Genomic DNA, 22,579 nt, shown 5'->3' with positions numbered 1-22,579 from the left:
ACACAGTTCAACAAAGTAGAGATTAGAAAATAAGGCCAGACAGTCAAAGAAAGAAAAGAACACTATTCTAGGTGAATAGGAAGAATTTAAATGGGTTACACACTACAAAGACAGCAGGAGTCTGCTGAGGAAAAAACAAAAACAAAACAAACAAACAAAAAAAAACAGAACAAAACAAAAATAAAATAAAATTAAAAATCCCAAACCAAAAATCTTACATAAGGTGCTACAAACAGTGCCTGCAACCCCTGAAATGACCCGGCTCTCAGAACCACCGGTGGTGTTCACCAAGGTCACACCACTATGTAACACTGTATGTATGTAACACTATGTATGTAACAGTATGTAACACTGAGCCCCTGCAGCCAACTCAGGTTTCCAGCAGGAAAACTCCCTGAGCCAGAGATCATAGAATCCTCTGAGTTGGAAGGGACCTTTAAAGCTCACCCAGTCCAACTCCCCCACAGTGAACATGGACATCCAATGCTAGACCAGGCTGCCAGGGCCTGATCCAGCCTGACTGAAAGTCTCCAGGTACAGAGCATCCATCTTTGGGCAAGGCACTGACCTTAGCCAAGTTTTATGGAAGCCAGTTGGATTCCTCAGGATGCTGATGTCTGGAGTGCAGGTAGACACTTTCATTTTCAGGTTATGTCACTCATGAACAGCTGAAGATAAGAATTAGAAGTCTTAGTGTCGTACTCAAATACTACAAGAGGTCACGTAAGCACCATATCATAAACAGGGTCAGTAACTATGGAGAGGCAGTAACATCAAGCAGTCATTCAAATATGGAAATTCAGTATTCTGCTGATGTTCTTATCTGGTGTTGTTAAATGGTGATGAACTTTTCTCTATCCTTCCTGAATCCATCACCTCTGAGGTAATGAGGAACTGGGACAGCACCGCATTATCTTCAAAAGTAGCAAAATAGCAAAAGCGTGCAAAGTGCTGTGTCTATCACTGCAGGTTTAGCTTAGATAAGCAAAATGATTAAGGGGTTTGAACAGCTGCCATAAGAGTCTTAGAAGTTCCAACTCTTCAACTTAGAGAGGAGAGCTGAGGATTATGAAATCAGTGGTAGGAGATCAGGTCACCATTACTCACCAAATTCTAAAATGCCAGAGGAGAGGGAGCACTCAGTGAAGATAAATCAAGTTAGAAAACTGCCTCTTTGGACAGCAAGCACTGAGATTTAGCACCTTGCTACACATGCTATGAAGCCAGACAGTGTTTGTAACTTCAGTAAGGATTAAACAGCTTTCACTAAAAATGTTGCTGTTTTAACAACAGATCCAAACTTTATGTGTAGCAAGGGAGCATGAGGAGAAAAGGGTAGAGAAAAGCAGCTATGGTCATATGCTGTCCCCAAATTATACCTCTTGTTGCTACTTCTGCAGGCCGAATTCTGGGCTACACAGACCACCAACCTGATTCAGTGTGGCATTTCATCTTTCCGGCTCTTAAAAAGCTGACCAGAATTCTCAGTTCTTACCTTACTACTCAGTAGAAAAGATGAACAGAATTCAGGGCATCCATGAGAACCCAGAGCAAGAGTCATGTTTATTGTGACACACAGAAATGAGTCTGCAGGTTGTTGTAAAGAAAAGCCCACTTCCATAAGGTGGATTAGGTATCGTTTACATGACTGCCTCAACGCTATCAGATCTTTTCCCCACTCACTTGAGCCACATTTGAAACTTACTTGTTCCTCAACTCTGAAGAGATTAAAAACTTGTTAGAGAAATAACTGCGTTCTCTATTACCACAGCATGTTGCAGATGCATTTTAAGTTCCGCTTCAAAAACAGCTGTTAACATTTCCAAACTGTATCTGTATTATAACTATGGTAATGAAGTAAGAAACTGCAAATTGAAAAGCCTTGGACTATTCTGCTCAGTAGAATGCTTTACTTACTTGTACTCTATTACCATTCTTCATCTAATAGAATTTCTTGCCAGAAATGTCAAACTTACTGTTAGAAGTTTCTAGAGGAGCATTTTGCATTGAGTGAATGGCCGTGAACCATCTGTACAGTAACTGCTGTGCTCTGGTGACTTGTTCCTAATAGGCTCAACATTCCTCAGCATATGAATGGATCCATCTGAGGGATCATCTTGCTGCATTTGAAATTGCACACTTACTGAATTATCAACAGAAACATACATATCAATTACACAGATCAACACAGTGGGAAAGTGGGAAAGGCATTACAACAAAGGTATGATGATGGAAGGTCTGGCACAATAGAAAGGTGCTATGAAGGAAGGGAAGAAGATTGCTCACCTGCATCAAAAGATTCCAGGTTCACAGGGGAAAGCTGCACCAAGGAGGGATCTCCAACCAGATCCTTCCCAACTGCAGTCAGCCCTTCAATAAGGCCTAAGAGAGGAGCAGCCAGGCTGCACCCCTTCTTAACCCACTGCCGAACTGCCTTCACCTGTGTTCCCAGGGCTGACCAGTCCTTTCCCCAGATGCTCAATCAGTGGATCAGGCCAGGACTCAACAGTTCCCATACAGTGTGCAATTTTCTAGTTTGATGCAGCTCCAAACACTATTTTCCTGGCAGTTCTTGCCTTACACGCTGGCAGGAAACTATTAGAAAGTCATACATCAGCTGCACACACTTGTCACAAATACAGTAGCCACCTATGGCAACCAAACCAGGCCAGAACGTCTCATCTCTCTACCACTGACAGCTTCACCACATGAGAAGCAGGAACAGCTGAAGGCCAAGTGCCTGTTTTCTTTCCACATGACAACTACAGCAAGAGAAGTTGTGCAAAGGCAGTGCAAATCTGTTGTCCTGTACCAAATTCTGCAGATGTGCACTAATGGAGAGGGGCTTGAAGAATGCATGAAATCATATCTAGTAACACATTAAGCTGTCAGCTTCCAATTCAGCATTACAAGTATCTACAAATAATTTCAGCTTCCTCAGTGAAATCAGACATGCAGAGATTGCACTATTACTCACTCCAGGCTTTTTAATATGATCCTGATTCTTAGTGATACCACAATACCCAAGAGCAGCATAGTAAGAGATTTAATTACTATTACCCACTGCTAGCAGGGAGTTCAACAGCTGTAAGACTTACATTTTTTTTCCTAGAGAAAAGGCATTCAGCCACCACCTACTTATTTCCTCTGTTCTCAACCAGAAGGCTTCCAAAACTGCTGAATTACCAGATACGTTTGTTACACCAACCTCCTGCACATCTACAAGGCAACAAGCAGGTCCTTCAGGAAGATGCCCACAGAAGCACACCAGCATCTTCCTGAAGAACAGGAGTGCCTTTGTTCACCAGGCCCACATGAGACAAAGTGTGTCAGCAAGATCTGTTATGGGTCCAGACGCTTATCTGCTTGGGGATGACTGTGTAAATAGGAGTAAGTTAGGACAGAAATAAACAGCCTTTAGATAAATTGTTGCCTGTCCTGTTTCAGCTTACCAAAAATATTGGCAGTTCTGCCTACACTGTAACCCATCTCAGCTACAATAGCCCTATTCACACTAAGTGTGTCTGGAATTCATGCCAGAAATTACTCCCTCAACATGCAGGATTAGAGCTGCTTTCCTCTGCCTAGTTTATTCAGTTTGATAGAAAACGGTGTTTGGCATATCGCTTTTGAAGGGGTAACAGTAACTGCCCTTCAATACATATAATATTTTGTTATAGGGGAATGCCATCATAGAAATGCACTGTTTGAACTGTATCGTGATACAGGACTTCACTCCTCAGCAGAAACAGTCATTTCAGAACTCATCATTTCATATCTGAAGCCAGGTTTGCAAGTGTTTCTACATATGAATGTTTCCCTTGGACAACTTAAATTCTTCTCTCAGGGCTCGGCATTATTACCATGAATAACTCCCGATTATCAAACCTGCCTCATTACTCATGTTCACCCACTAAGCTTTAAGTAGCTGTGCTTCTATTGAGCAGCATGAACCTTGCTGAACTCCACCAGCAATCTGCATCCATTGAGGGAGGTAACTATTTACAACACATCTGCCCATTGCTCTCAGTAACTTTTGCATACTGAGACGTTGCTCCTTAGTCTACAGCCAGTAGGATTCCTTAAACAGACTTCAGGGACTTAGACTTCCAAAACACTTATCTACGTTGGCTGACACCACCAAAAAACACACTCTCTACAACTACGTGAAAGGAGGCTGTGGCAAGCTGGGGGCCCTCCTCTGCTTCCAGGTAACAAGCAACAGGGCTGGAGGGAATAGCCCCAAGTTGCACCAGGGAAGGTCCAGGTTGGACATTAGGAAGAACTTGCTCTCACAGTAGTCAAACACTGGAGCAGGCTGCCCAGAGAAGTGATGTAGTCACTGTCCCTGGAGCTGTTTAAGGAAAAGGAAGACATGGTACTCAGAGATATGGCTTAGCAGACAGTATTGGTGGCAGGCAGATGTTTGGACTAGGTGATGATAGAGGTCTTTTCCAGCCTTAATGATTCTATGAAATTCAACACATTTGATAAGCAGGATTTCTCTTTGCAGGAACAGTGGTGACTATTCTCAGGTGGACACCAATTCTGTCCTTTATTATCATTTTACTGACTTGATCAGCAGCATTTACAGCTGGTTGATAGGTCTGTGATTCCCTGGATCCCTCCTATGGCCTTCTTTACAGACTGGCTTTGCATTTAACATCCCTTGCTCTGCAGGAAAAAGAGAAGTTTCAATTGAGAGGATACGCGCTGCTAATATTAATCCAGATACTTCAGCCCTGAGGTAAGAATTTCGAGTGAACTTCTGCTCTAAGAAGGCACCGTGGGTACCTTTGTACCATAGCCTCTGTCATGGTTGCTTCCAATTCAGACAGATCTTCAGCTCTTTATATGTTGATAAGTTTAACACAGAGTATTTTAATAATAAAGAAAATCATTATGTTTGTATTGCTTTGCAAGGAGGGAGATTTCCCTTTTCTGTATTAAGAAGAGCAGCAGGTAAGCTAAGAGACCTCTCAATTTAGGTTTCCTCTTTCACAGTTAGCCACTAAGAGAACAGTTTTCTCATCTGAAAAGAAAAATAATGAATGTATTCAGAAGGTCTGTAGGCTCTTACACAGCAGTTCATGCTTCTATTCTCAGTAGTAATTTCAACTTAAATTCTTTGCATCCAACAGATCCCTTAAGATTCTTTTTCTTCTTTAGTGTTTATCCACAGAATCCTGGACAAATAACTCATTACATGAATTTGTCATGCTAAATCAAAACCAGCTTTATTCTTTATCTTTTCAAATACAGGGAGAAAAAAAAAAAAAAAAAAAAAAGGTTAACACTAATAAAGTAAAAAAACCGACCTTTGACTTCTGAAGAAAACTGGGCCAGGTGCCGGGTTACAAAGAGTCTCAGTTGCTGATTCAGATCACAGAACAAGGGGTTAATATTCCAGGAGCGAATTCCTGCCCAACAGAGAAAGAATAGTGAGTTGTTGTTACATAAATACAGAAGGAGAAGCAGAGACAAAAGTAAACAGGACACACAGGAAGCAGCAAGGATCTTCCAAAAGATGGTTAATGCTGAGAAAAAGTCTTTGAAAGCAAAGGGCCATAAATTGTTTCCCTTGTATAAAACATGTACACCTTCAGTACATGCATTAAGCAACTCTTTTCATAGCCTAGGTTTCACATGAGTGAAACAGAAGAACCATAAAGGATGATGGCTAAATTGCTCTAGTTAAAAGTTTATTAACTTGCCTAAGTTAATACGCTCTTAGCTTTACATGTTCTGTATTATCCAGCATTGGTCACTAACAGAGATGAGCTACTGGGCAGTTAAACTACTAAACAGCTCAGACACATCAGCTTCTGTGCCCTTAGAACCTGAGCATCCTTCAAGTCACAGAAACACCCTGCCCCCAATTCCCTCTGCCTAATCATGCCCTCAAAGCCCCTGATCCTACTGAGACCCCTTGGGTTTGTCCTTTAATCTACGTAAGCTTAGTAAGCTAATCGCCTTCATATCACAGCAGGAAACAGTGTCTGCTCCCAGAGCAAGTGGCACCATGCCATACTGGGAAGTCACCTTCAGACCTTAGCATTAGCAGCTGTACGTTCTAAATGACACCAAACACCACAAATCAGAACTTCACAGGCTAATAAGGAGCAGCTTCTCCCCAGTGGTGCAATACTGCATTGTGGTGCCATAAACAATAATGGAATTACACCATGAATCACTATGCCAACCTCTTACGCTGCTGGCCACAGAAGCACGGCTGCTGAAGACCACTACCACAGACTTCTAGGAGTTAACCACAACTCCTCAGATCTCAGCCCTGGTATTTATGTTTAAAATCCTTGTTGAGAGTGGTTCCACCATTTTCTGAAGATGTGCCCTCTCTGCCAAATATCTGCCTTCTTTAGGAGAGAAGCACATTCACTTTTCACAGATACTATTCCCAGTTACTGCAGTTCTGGCTTTCCAGCACAGCAACCTGATGTTGCACAAGAGCTTCTGAAAGCTACTGGTGGAAATCAGTATTTCCTAGGATACAAGCTCCAGCGTTCAGCACAAATGCAGGATGGAATCACCTGGCCATTGCACTGCGCTTCAGCAGTCTCAAGGATTCACAGCAAATCGTGAAAACGTTTGTCTTAGGATTTTTTTTTTTTCCAATGACAGCCGAAACCACAGAGTAATACAGCTGGACAACAGAGTACACAAATCAAACATGAAGCCCTCTGAAAATCCAGAAACTTTCCACCACCTTAAGCACTGCAAAACACCTATTTCTTTTAGGCTAGCGAAGGATAGCAACAAGTAAAATGCACAACAAAACAGTAGCACAACAGGAAGGAAAAAGATGAAAAGACTGTTTCCCCATGAAATACTCTTGGAAAGCATGACAGATTAAGTTAGCGTCCAGCATAAGTGCCTCTTACTGCAGTGTTTGTAAGCATTTCCACCTGAGCAGGGCACAACAGCATGCTGCAGGACACATCCTGCTGACTCGAGCTGCTGTGTCAGAGTCCTGGAGTCCAACTGCAGCAACTGATGCTATTTGAGGCATTGCTACTTCCTCCAGAATGCAGCCAAATATATTCTTTCAGAGCAAAGAAAAAAGAAATTCTCATTTCACTCATTATTGCCACAATTTATGCAATAGTTTTTTTCTTCTCCGGGCAGTCTAAAATCACTTCTAACCTATCCCCACCTGCCTGTTTCAATTTATGCCATCATACAACGGCCAGAACAATGTCCTTGCTGATCAGTATCCTGTCTGCTGATGCAGGAGTGCAGACTGTACCATAGCAAGGTTTCTAAGTGTGCATATTTTTCTTACATGCACAGATTGGGTAACACACCATGGGACTTGTCTGCTTCCCATCTCTTTCATTATACCCTGGTAATATTTTTTGTTGTTAAGTTCCTGCCAAGATAATAAAGTTTTAAGATTAGGTATTTTCTTCTTATACTATTTCAAATAATATTTCAGATCAGGACAAAAGTTACACAGGAACAGAAGAATCAGACCAGTATTTGTTGGACATCATTTTAGAACAGGTATTCAAGTGTTCCACAGATACAGTGACGTTGCATCAGAAGCAGTAAGGGTGGAAACAAGCAGGTTCCTGCAGTGTCCTATATGCGTTATTCAATTCCTTTGAATCAAGCTATAAGAAGAAAATGGGGAAAGTGCATTTTCTGGTTCAGCCTGAACAAGGGATACGTTCATTTACCCTTCACGAGCCTCCTCCTCCTGGGAGGTTTTGCTCAGGAAGGGCACAACAGACAGAAGAACAAAGGCAAAACAAGAACTGTTTTATTCTTAAGACAAACCTATAAATGAAAACCTAGATGTGTAGCATGCGATGGTTCAGACCAGTTTTGCTTGCCATCAAGAAGCTGCTGCTAGGGGATGCTCGCCCACGTGCAAATGGCCCTGAGGCCAAAAGCGTCTGCACCTGATAGGACTCGGGAGGCACCTGGCAGACCGCTGACTGCAGAACGGGACACATGCTGTGCCACTTACAGCCTGCACCTCAATCTGCATTTATCTTTTCTGGTACTTAAAACCAGTTTACCTTGGAAATGGTGAGAAAGGGGAGAAGCACATACAAACTTTCTGGAGGTATTATTTCATTTTTACCGGTGTAGGGCACCGCTTAGGACAGGACACCGTCTCTCCCACCTTTGAGGCGCTGATGTCACGACGGTCCGTCCTTTAGGAACCATTAGAAACCGCTACGAAGCTGCAGCCTCCGCCCCACCGGCGAGTGCCCATCCCTTTAAGTAATACCACCTCCCCGATACAGAGACGGATCTCTGCCGGGCCCCGGGTGCCGCCCCGGCACGGGAAGCCCAGCAGCAGAGCACCGCGCGGAGCTCCTCGCCCTCCCCCTGCAGCAGAGCGCAGCTGCGCTTTGTCCTCCCGCGGGTCGCGGTCCCACGGGGCGCTCCGCAGTCCGCCCCGCCGCTGCCCTCGCACTGCGGTAAGCTGCCCTGCGGTAAGCTGCCCTGCAGGGCGAGGCCTGCAATTAGCCAAAGTTCGGGCAAGACGGGAACGAGACCCGACCGACGGACCCACGAGGGAGGCGGGGAACCGGGGAAAACGTGCAGAACAGAGGGGAAAAAAAACGCGTTTGTGGTCCGGACGTCGCAGCGCTCAGGACTGCCGCGGCCGCGCGAGCTCCCCCCGCCCCGAGCTGCGGCGCTCGGCTCCGCGCGGTGCCGCCCCGCCTAACGGAGCTCCCCCGCGCATCCCGTCCCAACCCCCGCCCGCCGCCCCTCCGGGTGATGGCGAAGCTCTGCGGCAGCTCAGCGAGGGATGGCGAACGGCGGAGACATCGGCACCGCTCCGGGCACCGCTCCGGGCACCGCTTCTCACCGCGCTCCAGGGCGCCGCGCAGCGCCCCGCGCTCCGGCTCCGTGCCGACCTCCCCGATCACCACCAGCAGCGCGTGCCTCCGCGCCTCCCCGTAGCGCGGTCCGCCCGGCGGCCGGGGCGCTGCCGTCTCCATAGCGACCGGCCCGGCCGTCGTCTCCATGGTAACGCGACGGCCGCCGCTGCAGCGCGCCGTGACTGGCGCGCGGCTCTTAAAGCGCCCCGAGCTCCTCCCCGGTTGGCTGCGCTGCCGCGCGGCGCTGCGCTACTGCGGCGAACGGAGGCGTGGCCTGAGGGGCGCGGCTCGGAGGCCGGTTCAGAGGCCGGTTCAGAGGCCGGGGCGGCTCGCGGCCTTCCCGTGGGTTCTCTCCTCCCGCGGGTTCTCTCCTCCCGCGCCGCGCCCAGGCCGCTCGGCGGATCATCGGCTCCGGAGACGCCGGTCCCCTGCAGGAGTAGGTGACCCCACGCGGGCCGCGCAGCGTTCGCTGCCGAAGGACGCTGGGGCTCCGGGCCGGGCCTGGCTGCGCTCCATCTACCTGCGTGCTCAGGCGCCGAACCGCGACGTGGAAAGAGTAATGCTGGAGACAGATCAGTTCACGTCGTTGGTCTGATTGGGAGAGAGTCACACAAATGTAAAACTCCACCTGGAGTTTTAAGTGCCAGCTGCCAGATAACCACAATATCCACAGTAATGCCACAGAAGCCTGCAGGGCTAAGGGATGCTCAGGCTTCCCATCAGCTTTTATGTTCTTTCTTCCCTCTCTGTCCCTCTGAGGTAAGCAGAACACCGAGGTCTTGATCTCTTCTTGATGGCTCTTTTCCTTCTTCGGTTACAGACAAGTATGTCGGTACAGGAAATCCAGCTTCCAGAAACGTAAAATAGAAGATTAAAGCCTCTGATTTTTGCCTGCTCCTCAGAGGGAACAGGGGTTGTGAGCAGTCCTGCTGTCAATGGGGACTGCTGACATCCAGGGTGAGAGGGAGGACATATATGCGGGTGTGTAGCCTCACCTCAGCAGCCTGCTCTGGTCAGGCAGGGTTCTGGGATGCTCAGCACACGATGTGGAAAAACTGAGCAAGCAGAGTGCGGAGCTTTATGCTGAGCAGGTGAGGAACACCAGAAAGCAATTTCAGGTAGGAAGCTCCACGTCTCTTCTGACAAAGAAAAGGCAGTTCACCTTGTGCTGGTGCAGCAGAGCACAGAAACAAGACAGCTGTTGCAAAACAAGATTCAGGACAACAATCTGCAGCGTTTCTTAAAGCAGTGCCAAGTTGCGCCCCCTGCAGTCTGCAAGGTTTCCACAAAAGTGAGCTGCAGAAGAGGTGGCCCGTGGTCAGACGGTGCGGTGCTGCTGTGTTCCCTGGTGACCCACTGTTACACTCAAGAAGATTAACGTAGTGGAAGGGTGATACAGAGGTGTAACAGCAAAGAGGCTGGCGCAGGCAGAACGGTGTTTCAAACAGTGCTCACCTATTTCTGGAGACCTGGGCTCACAAGGAAGACTGCCCAGGAGGGAGATCGGCAGGGGGAGGATTTCTGGTTGGAGCAATCAGCCCTTCAGTGAGGTACGAGAGGTGCAGCCAGGACCCCCCCCCCTACTGTCCCTCAGCTGAAATGCCTTCACCTGTGCTGCCAGGGCTGACCGAGTCCCTTCCCCAGCTACTCAATCAGTGGGTCAGCTGCGACTCAACGGTTCCGTACACACACCGAGCCTGCCCTGCAGACACAGCCAAACCTGTAAAGGGTCAGAGGGTGCCGTTCTGGCACACTTGTGCGATTCTGGCAGTCTGTACTGCTACAAGCCTCTCTGAGAAGATAATCGGGGGGGGGGGGGGGGAAGTCCACCACTGTTTCTATGGACTTGTACAGATGTTACCAGCTTGCAGAGTTTTCGCAAATTGAGATCTTTACTCAAATGGTTCTCTGGCTCTCAACAATTAAACTGGGGGATGATGCAAGAAATGCAGTGACACAGCTGAGCATGATCTGTAATAAATAATCTTATAAACAGAGTTAGTGCATCAAAATGGAGCAATTTATTTTCTGTGTGTTGTGATTTGCTCAACAGTGTTAATTTCACTGTCTCGCAGGACTGCATGGAAGCAGGCAAATGTGTGAACAAAGGGAGAAAAAAACCAACAACAAAAACCTGCTTATAAAAGCCCAGAGCACAGTAAATTCCATCTTGAAAGTAAGACTTGGGAGAAGGATCGCAAAGGGCAAATACAAAGATACAAGATTGTCAGAGATTTTATGCCAGCCTTCTGTTCTCAGGTGAGTCAATCCGATCCTTGCTGCTTATTTTTGACACAGCAGCTTTCCAGAGCTGCAGCTTTTCTCTGCAGTGCAGAGAGGCTCCTCCAGCTGGCTTCCTGCCAAAAGAAATGGAGGCATGCAAACCGGGAGCGAAAGCTTGCAGAGAATATGAAGCGTGGTGCTGCTCCAGAACAATGAGAATCTCTCGGGAACACTGTTTACAGCCAAGAGCCGTATTTTATAACATGATCTGCTTGTATTCTTCAGCAAATTATAGCATCTTGACATTCCTGTTGTTTTCTGATGTGATCAGATCTCTCTACGATCACAATAGAAGCGTTGTAGCTGTGCAGTCACATTGCATGACTCGTTATGTTTCATCAGACCTACCATCTGGTAGCAAAAGGAGAGATATCTCATCTAAGAGGTTCTTCCTTGTTTCTGTAATTACACAGTTTAGCTACATCTGCAGAGAGATTAGCATGCAGGTTTCTGCTCTCGTGTGCCCCACAGTCACTGGTACTCCTATAAAGTTCTATAAGCTGCCTGAGCTGAGTGCAGACATCGTGGATCCTGACAAGTATTGGGTGCTGGCAGAATGACTGGCAGCAAAAACCCGGGGTGGGTGCTGGGGAGAAAAAGTGCCTTTGAGCAGTAGAAGGCAGTGAATCACAGATAAATGGCTGTTATATAAATGGATCTAAAGACTAAGCTCAAAACAGCATAAATAGGATCTTAGTAATATCAAGGGGAGAACAATCTATACAATTGCAGTTTCTCAGTACTTCAGCCTGGAATTATGACTTTCTGTGCTCCCTAGCTAAGAATGTCCATGTGAATGTGATTCTTTCTGGGAACCAGAGATCTACGGCAGTGTCTGAATAAGACTAGTGTCTTTAACCAAAGTAAAGTATGAGTTCATTTTGGGCGAGACCTTTCTAAGTAGCAGAGAAAAGTAGGGGACTTTTTAAAGGGACTTTGCACAGGCCCTGATCTCATCTGCAGGAATCACAGCTGTCCTTGGAACAGAAAAGCCCAGCTTTGATGATGCTTCCTTGTTGGGATGGAGCTGTGTTGCCATCTAGACGTCTGTTTGGGAACTGCTGAGTCCTGGCCTGACCCACTGATTGAGCGCCTGGGGAAAGGACTGGTCAGCCCTGGGAGCACAGGTGAGGGCAGTTCAGCTGTGGGACAGGAGGGGGCGCAGCCTGGCTGTGCCTTTCTTAGACCTTATTGCAGGGCTGACTGCCGCTGGGGAAGGATCTGGTTGGAGGTTCCTCCTTGGTGCAGCTTTCCTCTGTGAAATCTTCCTTTCTTTTATAGCACGTCTCTACTGTGCCAATCTTCCATGTCACACCTTTGTTGCAATGCCTTTCCCACTGTGCTGATCTGTTCAATTGCTACAGTCTTACAGCACAGTCTTACAGTCTTGCGGTCATGTATCCGTTTTGCGTTACTGTTTACAACTACCCCCCTTCTCCTTTCAAGTTTGATGGACACATAGTGTCACGTTACTTGTTGGTCAGGTCACTGGAGGTTCAGGAATCGCCTTCTCTGAGTTCGGAGTTTGCTTTTCTCGGACCGATGTCAGCAGGACACCCTCTAGGGGCCGTTGTGTTGTTACTATTCTGAAAATGATTTCACGTTAAAAGAAAACGCCAGGTTAATAGTCCTTAATTATTAATTAGGACCTGGCACGACCCCGGAGCTGGATGGTGCTGCTGTGAGCTGGTATGAGGATAGAGGTGAGACAGCTGAAAAAGAGCCCAGAAGGAACTTTTGGTGGGTGCCTTGTCCTTTGGGTATGGGGATGATTTAACAACAGGATGGGGCTGGATGAGCATGAATTGTTTGCTCTCCCTGGCTGAGTGGGATGTGGTTTCCTGGGACGACAGAGACCAAGCTGGCCTAGCTGCTGTCGACTGTCTGGGGTTCTTTTGCAGAGTTCCATGCTGGCAGGGATGCGGTGTGATGGAGCTGCGCTGTGCTCTTGGTCGTGCGCCGAGGCAATAATCAAAGGTGCTGCAGCTCAGCGCGTCCTCCGGAGCCTGGGGGAGCGCAGGGCACAGACGGGTGCTTAGCAGGGTGTTGGCTGCGAGCACGGATGGAACGGAGTGCTGAGCCGGCTCTCATTCTTCGGAGTCTCCCAGAGGAGCAGAGCGGGGCCTTTATCTTGCAGTCCGAGAAATAAGAGATACAGCGCTGAGGGCCGAGCCGGCTGACCGGGCCTTGCCCTTCCCCGCCCCACGCGGCGGGCGGCAATTCCCAGCGCGGGCGGAGCTCAGCGCGTTGCCTCCCGCCTGATGTCAGCGGGGCGGGGATGCGGCTCCGGCACCCCTGCTGCAGCCCGAGGAGGCGGCTCTGGCTGCGGGCTCCGGGCTGCGAGTAGGTAAGGACGGCCGGGGAGCCGTCGCGGCCTCTTCTTTCCGCCGCTCGGGCCGGGAGGCGGTTGGGGCGGTTCCGTCTTCCGCCGAGCGCGGCCCGACCGCCCCTCGGCGGAGCTGCTCCCGTCCTGCCCGGGAGCTCTGCGGCCCGGCGGCTCTCCTCGACCCCGCGCACGGTGGGGCTGCCCGGGGCGCAGCTCCTCTGCGGGGAGAGCCAGGAGGGCTCTGGGACGCGCTAGGCGATGGCGGTGCCGCTCTGCCTCTGACGTTGCCTCGGGTCGGCTGTTGTCAGTGCAGTGACGGCTGCTTGCAGTCAGCTCTAGGCGCTTACCATTGTGTGAAGCTCGTCGGCTCGTGTTTACCTCGGGGTCTGCAGCATTCTCTTTTGCCGCTGGGCTCGGACGCTGGGACTGCTGGGCGCTGTGCAGCATTTGCTCCCGAATCGGAGCGGAGGACAATGCGTGCGGGCACCGCCGGGCTGTTGTTATAACTGATATGGGAGTAAGATCACAACTGTGAAAATACTGAGTACTTAACCTAGATTTTCAAAGGCGGGTAATACCTTTACTCCTTTGCTAAGTTGAGGTATCTCGTTAGGTACTTAATATAATGTATCTAACTCTGGCTTGAAATCAGCATCTAGCGTTTAGTGTTCTATGTGAATACTGTGCTCGGGTCAGGTTAAGAGTGGAGGCTGCACTGAGATGGAGAAACAGGTTCATAGTGAAAGAAAAGAGGGTGAGGACCAGGAGACCTGGTTCTCATTTTCCATCCCCGTTAGTAGACTTCATTGGAAAGAAGCGCTCAGAAAACAAACGAGAAATGATTCCGCTTTCTGCTGCAAATTCTTAAAGATACATGGGATTCAGAGAAAATACTGCAGTTATGAAGGCTGTCTGATTTTTCATAACTGGAGTCTTACGTTGTATGTGTTTCACTTGAAGGCAAAATAAGCTTTTATCCTCTTGCTTAGATGAAGGTGGCCACACCCTATTCATAATTTATGGTAAGGCTCAGGAAAAAAAATGCAGTCTGTGAACTGAAGAGGGGAGTGTTTAGATCAAAGGTACATGTATTGTACAGAAAGCAGGTTGCTTTTCCTCATTAAAAAGAGGAGGGGTGGTGGGGGAAGAGAATGCAGATTCGATACAAAAAGAAAAAGCATAGTCAGCTTTAAAACTGGCACTCACCTTTGGCATTGGCTAATTTGACTACCTGGACCAAGCTCTCAAATTTGTTCCATTGACTTTTTCAGATGTATGGAGTTGTAGAAAGAAATGAGGCTGGAAGGAAATCCCAGAGACAATCTGGTCCAGCTACCTGCTTCAGACGGAGGACAGTTATGTCTGTCTGTTACTACTTAAAAGGGGGAAAAAAAAAAAAAAGTTAGAGACTGCATGATGATCTTCGGAGCTTCATTTGCTTTTTAAAACATTTGTATGTCTTTGTTTGAATCTTCTGTGCTTCATTTCAACCCTTTTGCAGTTGTTGTAAATCTGTTGGCAATTCTCCTCCTGTAAATATGAAAAAAATATTTGCTATCAGTGTTTTTCTATTTGAAGACTGTTACAAAAACTTACTCTTCTGACATTCTGTCAGTGGATACAGTGCTCAGCTTCAGGCTTATAGGTGTAGATTAAAAAGAAGATTTCACCCACTTAATGTATGCATGCTGTTTAGAAGTTTGATGCATTGATATTTGCACCTTTAGGCAGCGGCTTGGCACTGACGCATCACTCTCACAGGAGCTGTGACCCACTGTGACAGTTCTTTCCTTCTGTGAACTGCTCTTGTGCTGCTTTGTCCATTTTCCAAACCATTTGTTATTTTCTTCTTCCACTGCTTGCAGTCACTCTCAGTTTTGTGTTGCTTGTGAATTAGTCAGTGTACTTGCTGTTTTATAACCAAGGTAATGAAAGAAAGCAATGAACAGAGTAGGAGATAGCACATTTGTTTGGATCCTCATTCTGACATACTTATGGTCACATAGAAGAGTTGATGGCTACTTTCTGGAGATGGTTATTCAATCACTTTTATTCTTATTACAGAAATTTCAGGCATCCATTTTTGCTTATTAGTGCCCCGTAGAGATGCTGGCAAGTAACTTTTAGCAGTTTTTGTCGGTAAGGCCCATTGTTCTGATGTGAAGATAAAGTAGGTGTTATATGCCTTCTCTTTACAGACCAATGTTGGCTGCTAACTCCTTTCTTTGTTACCTTCTATGTAAAACCAGCAATTCGTTTGATGGTTTGTTACCAAAGTTTTCAGAGATCGGAAAGGAATTTTGAGAGACTGGTGTGTCTGCCTACCTCTAACCTCCGGATACTCCATTATCCTCTGTGAGCTCTGGAAAGTAACTGCCAAGACACTGTAATACAGGGTGAAAACTCACCGGATTTTAAAACATTTGGCTTATATAAGCACTCTTTAATAAGTTTTATCCTAGTTTCAAGGGCAAAGCTTTGTCTGTTGTCATTGTTTTTTAAGCGAGTCATTTTGTTCACTGTTAACCTTCTCAGAGAAGGGCAGAAAATGCTTCAGCGTTGACATGAAGCACCCAGCAGTCCCTTCAGAAGGGCAGACCAACAGGTTTTTTGGTTGTTGCTTTCCTGCTAATATGTCTGTAGGACAATTTTCTGGTTGTTTGCTATCTCTGAGTATTTCCATCTTTGAGCCTTAGCTGTTTTTGACCACGTATGCTTCTGCCATTCTCTGGTACTGATCTTTTGAGAAAGGAGTAATGATTTTTTTCCCCCCCATGTTTTCACACCACCTGAATCAAATCATGGTTTCTGATAGCATTTTCATCCTTTCTTTGCATTAGCATAGCTTGCACTTGTGCCTTTAATGACTGCCATCTCTTTGTAAATGCTTCTGTGGCATAAGATCTCCACCGGTTTCCTTTTGTCGATGTCTGTTGCTCAGTATCCCCTTCTGTTCCTTTTTCTGCCCTGAGACAAATGATGCATGGCAGCGTTTGTCCCCCTGCACTGCTGTCGTCGCAGTGCCATCGTTCTCCTTTGTTAGTCTGAACCGCCTCTGCTGGAGGGGCGCCTTCAGACGAAGGGCTCTTTGCAGCAGCCGTGTTTGAGCGCATCTTTCCCGTGCAGGTAATGACGAGCTGTTCTCTAAAGCGGCTCGTTTAAAAAATTGCTGCTGGAAGAAGTGTAAAAGATGCGAAGAGGAGGCACGGTTGTGTAATATTGTATCTATACGGAAACTGAGGAATCAGTAACGAACTTAAAAGTAAGATAATAGCGAGCTTGGAAACAACGGTGAGCCCAGCAAAAATCAGTAGCAGAGTAGCACAGAGGTTTAAAAGAAGCAAAAGCCCGATGGAAGTGCCGGTGCTCGGGGCGCAGCTCCGCGTTCTGCTTTGCTAAACAGTGTTGTTTCATTTTGTGAGTAAGCGCGCAGGGAGCCACGCGCCGAGCCCCGATCCGTCCGCGGCCATTCCTGCGCATGCGCGTGCTGCCGCGGCGCTTCTAGGCGGCGCCCGCGTCTCCCCGGTAACTGCGTCTCGCGCCGGGCGGGCGGTCGCGCGCGTCCAATCGGCGCGCTGCAAGATGGCGGCCGCGGGAAGCGCGGCGCGGGGCGGCGGAGGGGCGGGGGGGCGTCGGGAGGCGGCGGCCGCGCTCTGCCGGGCGTTTACGGCCCCCGCGGCGCCGCGCATGGAGCCCGTCGGCAGCCCGCTGGACCCCGGGCTCTCGCAGCAGGGAACGCCGTGTCTGATCGTGGAGGACTCGCAGCCCGAGGGCGCGGGCCCGGAGCAGGACGCAGAACGGGCCTGCCTCGGCGTGCTGGTTCGCCGGCTGCCGCTGCGGCGGAGCCCGAGCCCCGTGCTGGTGAGCGCCCCGTGCGGAGCGGGAGCCGGGCTCGGGTCCGCCGATCTCTGACCCGCCGCTGTGTTGCAGGAGATCGTCCGCGGTCCCGCCGGCAGCCGCGGGGCGGTACGGGGGCGGCCCGCTGGTGGGAGCGGTGCTGACGGCGCGGTGCTCGCGGGGCCGATGGAGAGCGCCGCTGAAGAGATGCCGCCGCCCGGCCCGGACAGCAGGTGGGCATGGAAGTCGGGATCGGGCTCCCGGTGTCACGGCTTTGCAATAACCACGACAGCCGGCGCTTTCTCGCCCTTTGGAGCTGCTGTCGTGCGCCGTGACCGGCGGTGTGGGCGGCGGCGGCGGCTCCGGCGCGGTACCCCCTGGTGGTCTCGGGGCGGCCATTTCGGCTGCGGCCCCGTGGGATGCAGGGCGCCGTCGGAAGGCGGCTTGCGGGGAGCCGTGCGAACGGGTGTTTGTGTTGCAGTCCCCGTGGGAAGGCTGCGGAAAGATGCGACGAGGATGATGAGGACCGTCCTGCTTCTCCGTACACAGAAGGTAACTTATCGATGTCAGCTACACACTTTCCATTGTCCCACTGGGGACAGCCACGCTGATGGTAGAGTGTCAGAAATTAGCTTTTTTTTCTTCCTGACATCGGCTTGGCACTTGGAAATCTATGGCTGTTTCATAACGTTGTTACTAGGCACCCTGCAGACAAGAAATGGTGTAGGAGTCGTATGTTGAACACTGGCAGATCAGGTCTTTTTATGAAAGAGCAAAGAACGAGTGTAGTGGCAATACTAAGGCACAGTGATGGAGCACCTGGCGGGAAGGCAGGCCAGCCCAGGGGAGCTCAGGTGCGTGTAATGCAGTGTACTGAGGGACGGAAGGGCTGGAGCCAGGATCTGCACCTTCCCAGAAGTCGTTTAAGGGCTGGCAGTTGAGGTGAGGGCGTCTTGTTGGAGATCCCTGCATACCTGAGGCCTTCCAAAGGCAAACAGCTTCTTTCCCTGTGCCAGTGGCTGTTGCGTTTGAGTGAGTCCTCTCTTGCTGCAGCCTGGGTTCTTGTTGTCATCATTGCGTTTTCCACTGTGTTACAACTGACATCGTGATTGTCCTCAGAGGTGCAGGATCTGTATTACCAGGGTTGTTTTCTATTTGCGACAATCAAATATATAGTAGTACTTAATGGTATTATGTAAGGGCTTGCTGCTTAGCACTGGATTTGGATGTAATGGACATGGTCACTGTGCTATTCAGTCACTGTGCAGTTACTGTGTTTTTAAACTAGTACAGCTGAGATGAGAGTATCTTAATTTATTGAGGGTTTTTGCAGCCTGCTCAGTGTGTCCTCTGCTGTTGTGATTATTTTGTTTTGTGCATATACTAGTTATGGATGTTCCATATTAGATACAGGAACATCACAGCCGCAGTTTGGAGTTCTAGAGCTCTCACAGAGCCAGGACCTGGAGAGTGATGTTGCACCTGATGAAGATGTTAGGAATCAGTTTCACTCTGGAGCTGCTATCCTTTCTTCTTCCAGAACTGTAAAGAATGATACTGAAGATGGTATGTAAAAAGTTTTCTTTGGTGCCCCTTTGTTGTGCTGTCATTTATTTTTTTCTCCTCAATTTAGACATACTGTGTGTCTCTGACAGGAAGTACTGTGTTAGTAGTGGGGAACAGTGAGTTTGCAGTTCAGAGCTGAATGGTATTTGGGCCAGTTTCATGTTTCCTTACTGCTATCCAAGTGTCGTCATTAGTTCTTGAACCTCTCTTTCCCAGTTTATTTTCAGATCTTTCAGATACTGAGTTGTATCCCTGGTAAAAACCTCATTTCATCTTTAACAATAGATTTTTTTTTTTTTTTAAGTCTTTGATAGTTTGGTATTCTGCTTTTTCATACAAAGCTTATCGTGATATATATGTAACTTACCGAGCTGTATGTGCTTCTCTGTGCGTATTAATCCAGATGACCTGAGTGACAAGTTTGTTGTTCTTTTCCTTCAACTTTCTAGAACTGAATGTTGAAAACAGGGAAGCTGTCAGCAGCACAGAAACACATTCTACTTCAGAAGGCCAACAGAAGGAGTTTGAAGGGTAAAACAGTCAAAAGGTTTATTGCTTTAGAAGGCAGTGTGCATGGGATTAATTTTAAAAACATGCTTTTTTTTTTTTTCTTGTAAACTACCAAAATATGTCTTAAAAAGAAGCTTCAGTCATAAACATTGTTTCAAAACTTTAATTATTATGTATGTATGGACATGGGATTCAAAAGAGAAATCCAGAGGCTAAGTGGTGGTTTCCAGGATTCTGTTGAGTATTTGCTATTGTAGACGTTACATTTTCAGTCATTTTTAAATGTAAATGTTCTCTTTGCTGGAAGCTATTTATCTTCTGTGCCGGATAGAAGGTGAACAACGTGTTATTCTATTGTTGCATTCTACCACAAAATAGTAAAAAAAAAAGGTGGAACCAAATGTTTATAATTGAAGTCAGTAGAACAATCTGTATTGTGTTCAAACATTACTTGCAGTGGTAGAAAACTTAGAAAATGTTTCTGGAAATTTAATTTGTTAAGAACGAAGATGGTTTTTTGTCAAATGAGAGAGGTCTGCCTGCTTTATTCATTTTCTTGCTATACAGAGTTGAACAGCTTTCACCTATGCTGATTGCAGTTGATGTATTGAGTTTCTTGGGTTAGAGACTGTGTTGCTTTCCCAGAACACTCCTGGATGCAGAAGAACGTTCCAGGAAAGAGATGCCTGTCTCTAATCCGCCGAAAACTGAGCAATGCGTTGATGCTGGTCATGAGGAGTTGGATATCGTGTCGACTCAGGAAGAGATGTTTCCTGAAAATAATATAGCAGGTAACAACAGACAGTTGAAGCAAGAATGACTGTCCCCAGGGATAATCATAATTATTCTTGCTTGGTCTCTTCAGTCATGTAATGTTTTAGGGTGTGAGCACTGTGACTGTTTTTCAATTAATTTGCTAAAATTGGTAACACATTAGAAATGAAAGGCTGTAACTACTATAGACCACAGTTTCCAGTGGTAATAATAATGCTCACTCTTTGTAGCAGCACACAGTCTAAAATGTGAATAAGTATTGTAGGCAAATATTGCAGGCTTTCTTATACTGAATAACTTGGTTAAGGCATTGACCAAACCATGTCTCCTAGTACCGTATCTGCACGTCTCTGCACCCATCCAGAAATGGGGTCTCCACCACTTCCCTGGGCATCTTGTTCTGGTGCTTGACCACCCCCTCCAAAATACCTCATCTAACTCTCCTCAGTGAAACTTAAGGCTGTTTTCTTGTCTGATCACTTGTCACCTGAGAAAAGAGACCAGCACACTCCTTGCTATAGCCTCCTTTCAGCTGCACTGAGGTCTCCCCTCAGATTGCTTTTTTCCAGACCAAAGCCCCTTCCATTATTCCTCACAAGTTTGGTTTTTTTTTTGAGTTCCTTCACCAGCCTTTTTGCTCTTCCTTTCATGTGCTCTGGCACCTAAATGAAGTCTCAATGTTCCTAAGTCTCTAAAAAGTCTCTAAGAAGTCTCTAATGTTTTAGTTTGAGTACAACTGTGTTTGTACTGGCATATTGTTCTGTAAATCCTCTGCACTGAGAAGGTTCAATGATAGCTTAAGCAAATTGAGTCTGTGCTGTGGTGGTTGTGACTTGTTTTTGAATCCTTGGGGGTAATGTTGGAGCCACTGGGGATTTGTCTTCTAAAATTCTCAGGTATGAAAGTATCTATAGTCTGATCTGATTAAAAAAAAAAACAGCTACTCTGTAGTTAGAAGCTACCTTTATCATCTGAATTATATCTTGCTCACGTTTCACTTGCTGAACTTCAACGTGCTGTCCTCACCTAGTTCTGTGTGAAAGCCACCTCAGGTAAACAAGGAAGGACAAGCTGTAACTGTCCATTCAGCAGTAATTCACATTATTGGACAAATTTCTAATCTTATTTCCTTTTGATTAAAATTGTTGTAGGGAGTGACTGCCTTGTAACCAGAGCAGAAGAGGGAAGTTCTCTGGCATGTACCCCTGCCCGCAGTCTGCACCTCCTGCAGCTCTCTGGACAGGGATCCCTTGTGCAGGAGAGCCGTTCCACGTAAGCAAAAAAAAAAAAAAAAAGCAGAAACAAGCAAAGAAAATGAGAACAAAGCTACGAAATGATAAGCAAGCTGTACTGCGATAGTTTCTGTGCCATTCGCACTGCTTTATTTACGTTAATTTATACAACTGCTTTATTTATGTTAATTTATACAACCATGGCAAACTACCTTAGTTTGGGCTCCGTGTCACTTGTTTGTGTTTGTATCTCCCTATTTGGACCATCCACGTAGCTAAAGAGGGCTCTCTCAAGTATCTGTTCACCTGGTCTGAATAGGTATTACTTGTACCTCTGCTTATTTAGGTGGCATTAAAGTAGAGATTGGGAGGAGTTATATAATATTTTGTCTCGATCTCTAAGGCAAAGGATGTTTGCTCATGTTTTCTTAGTCTCCTAGCATTCTGTCAGAAAGTGTCCAGATGTGCATGAGGCGGGTTTTCCTCCTTCTAGGTAAGGGATGCTTCAAATAGGAAGCCTTAAGGGGAATATTGATTTATGTTTGTATTTTTGTATAGTGTTATTTAAAGACTACCATGCTTATGCTATAAAGAATGATAATGTAATTTTGTTGTTATGACTCAGATATTTTCCTTTGATTGTGTGTGTAGTATATGGGACTTTTGTGTGGAACTGCATATGTAATTGAGGGTGGGAGTTCACAGGTTGCTTCTAGAGTGTCGCTGGTTATGTTTGCTGTTGAAAGGTTATATATACAGCTGAATTAGGGAATGAAGTTGCAGTTTCGAGCTTGTAACCCCGGGATAATTCTTGAAAAGAGCTTTTTGCTTAACAGGCTTTTGGCTGAGAAAGACTCCTACTGAGCTTATCAGCTCTATTCCAGCATCAGCTGTCTGCTGAGAGTTCTTTCAGTTCTTTCTTTATCTTGCCCTGTTGTGATGGCTTCTTTTTTCTTTTTTTTTTTTCCTGTGTATATAATGATACAGGGTATGATGTACTTTCTCCTGCCAGTGACTTTGTCCTTCACTGCTGCCTAGCAATTCTTGATAGCTCTGTTGTTTGTTTCCTTTCCATACGAGTGTATTGTTTTAGGTGAAAGTTGTCAAAGCAGACAGTGGTTCAGTTTGTGGGTTGTGGGGGAGGTTTCTTTGACCTTTGAACCTGAATTGCTGACTTTTTTGGGGGGGGGCAG

The 22,579-nt window shown here is 47.0% G+C and overlaps 2 protein-coding genes across 7 annotated transcripts in view; one reads left to right on the top strand and one right to left on the bottom strand.

Annotated features, from left to right (window-relative positions):
- The window catches only part of MAP1A (microtubule associated protein 1A), a 44,121-nt gene extending 35,083 nt beyond the window's left edge, over window positions 1–9,038 (bottom strand). Inside the window, exons 1-2 of the mRNA XM_072345144.1 lie at window positions 8,846–9,038; window positions 5,319–5,420 (exon numbers count right to left, since the gene is read on the bottom strand). Of these exons, the coding sequence (XP_072201245.1) occupies window positions 5,319–5,420; window positions 8,846–9,005 (262 nt within the window). The 5' untranslated portion in view covers window positions 9,006–9,038. The remainder of the gene's footprint in view (window positions 1–5,318; window positions 5,421–8,845) is intronic.
- A 164-nt stretch (window positions 9,039–9,202) lies between these two features.
- TP53BP1 (tumor protein p53 binding protein 1) overlaps window positions 9,203–22,579 on the top strand; it is a 34,057-nt gene continuing 20,680 nt past the window's right edge. For 3 of the 6 annotated variants that reach the window (XM_072345140.1, XM_072345139.1, XM_072345138.1), the window contains exons 1-7: window positions 17,074–17,328; window positions 17,398–17,537; window positions 17,786–17,856; window positions 18,712–18,870; window positions 19,320–19,401; window positions 20,026–20,171; window positions 21,306–21,426. In XM_072345140.1, coding sequence (XP_072201241.1) covers window positions 17,155–17,328; window positions 17,398–17,537; window positions 17,786–17,856; window positions 18,712–18,870; window positions 19,320–19,401; window positions 20,026–20,171; window positions 21,306–21,426 — 893 coding nt within the window. In that variant the 5' untranslated portion in view covers window positions 17,074–17,154. Of the gene's footprint in view, window positions 9,618–10,933; window positions 11,118–12,104; window positions 12,269–13,131; window positions 13,489–17,073; window positions 17,329–17,397; window positions 17,538–17,785; window positions 17,857–18,711; window positions 18,871–19,319; window positions 19,402–20,025; window positions 20,172–21,305; window positions 21,427–22,579 lie in introns of those variants that run through there. The other 3 variants (XM_072345143.1, XM_072345141.1, XM_072345142.1) reach the window with 3 other exon arrangements.

Source organism: Excalfactoria chinensis, chromosome 10 (genome assembly GCF_039878825.1).
Source record: "Excalfactoria chinensis isolate bCotChi1 chromosome 10, bCotChi1.hap2, whole genome shotgun sequence".
Lineage (NCBI taxonomy): Eukaryota > Metazoa > Chordata > Aves > Galliformes > Phasianidae > Excalfactoria > Excalfactoria chinensis.
This window is presented reverse-complemented; position numbering and strand designations above follow the sequence as displayed.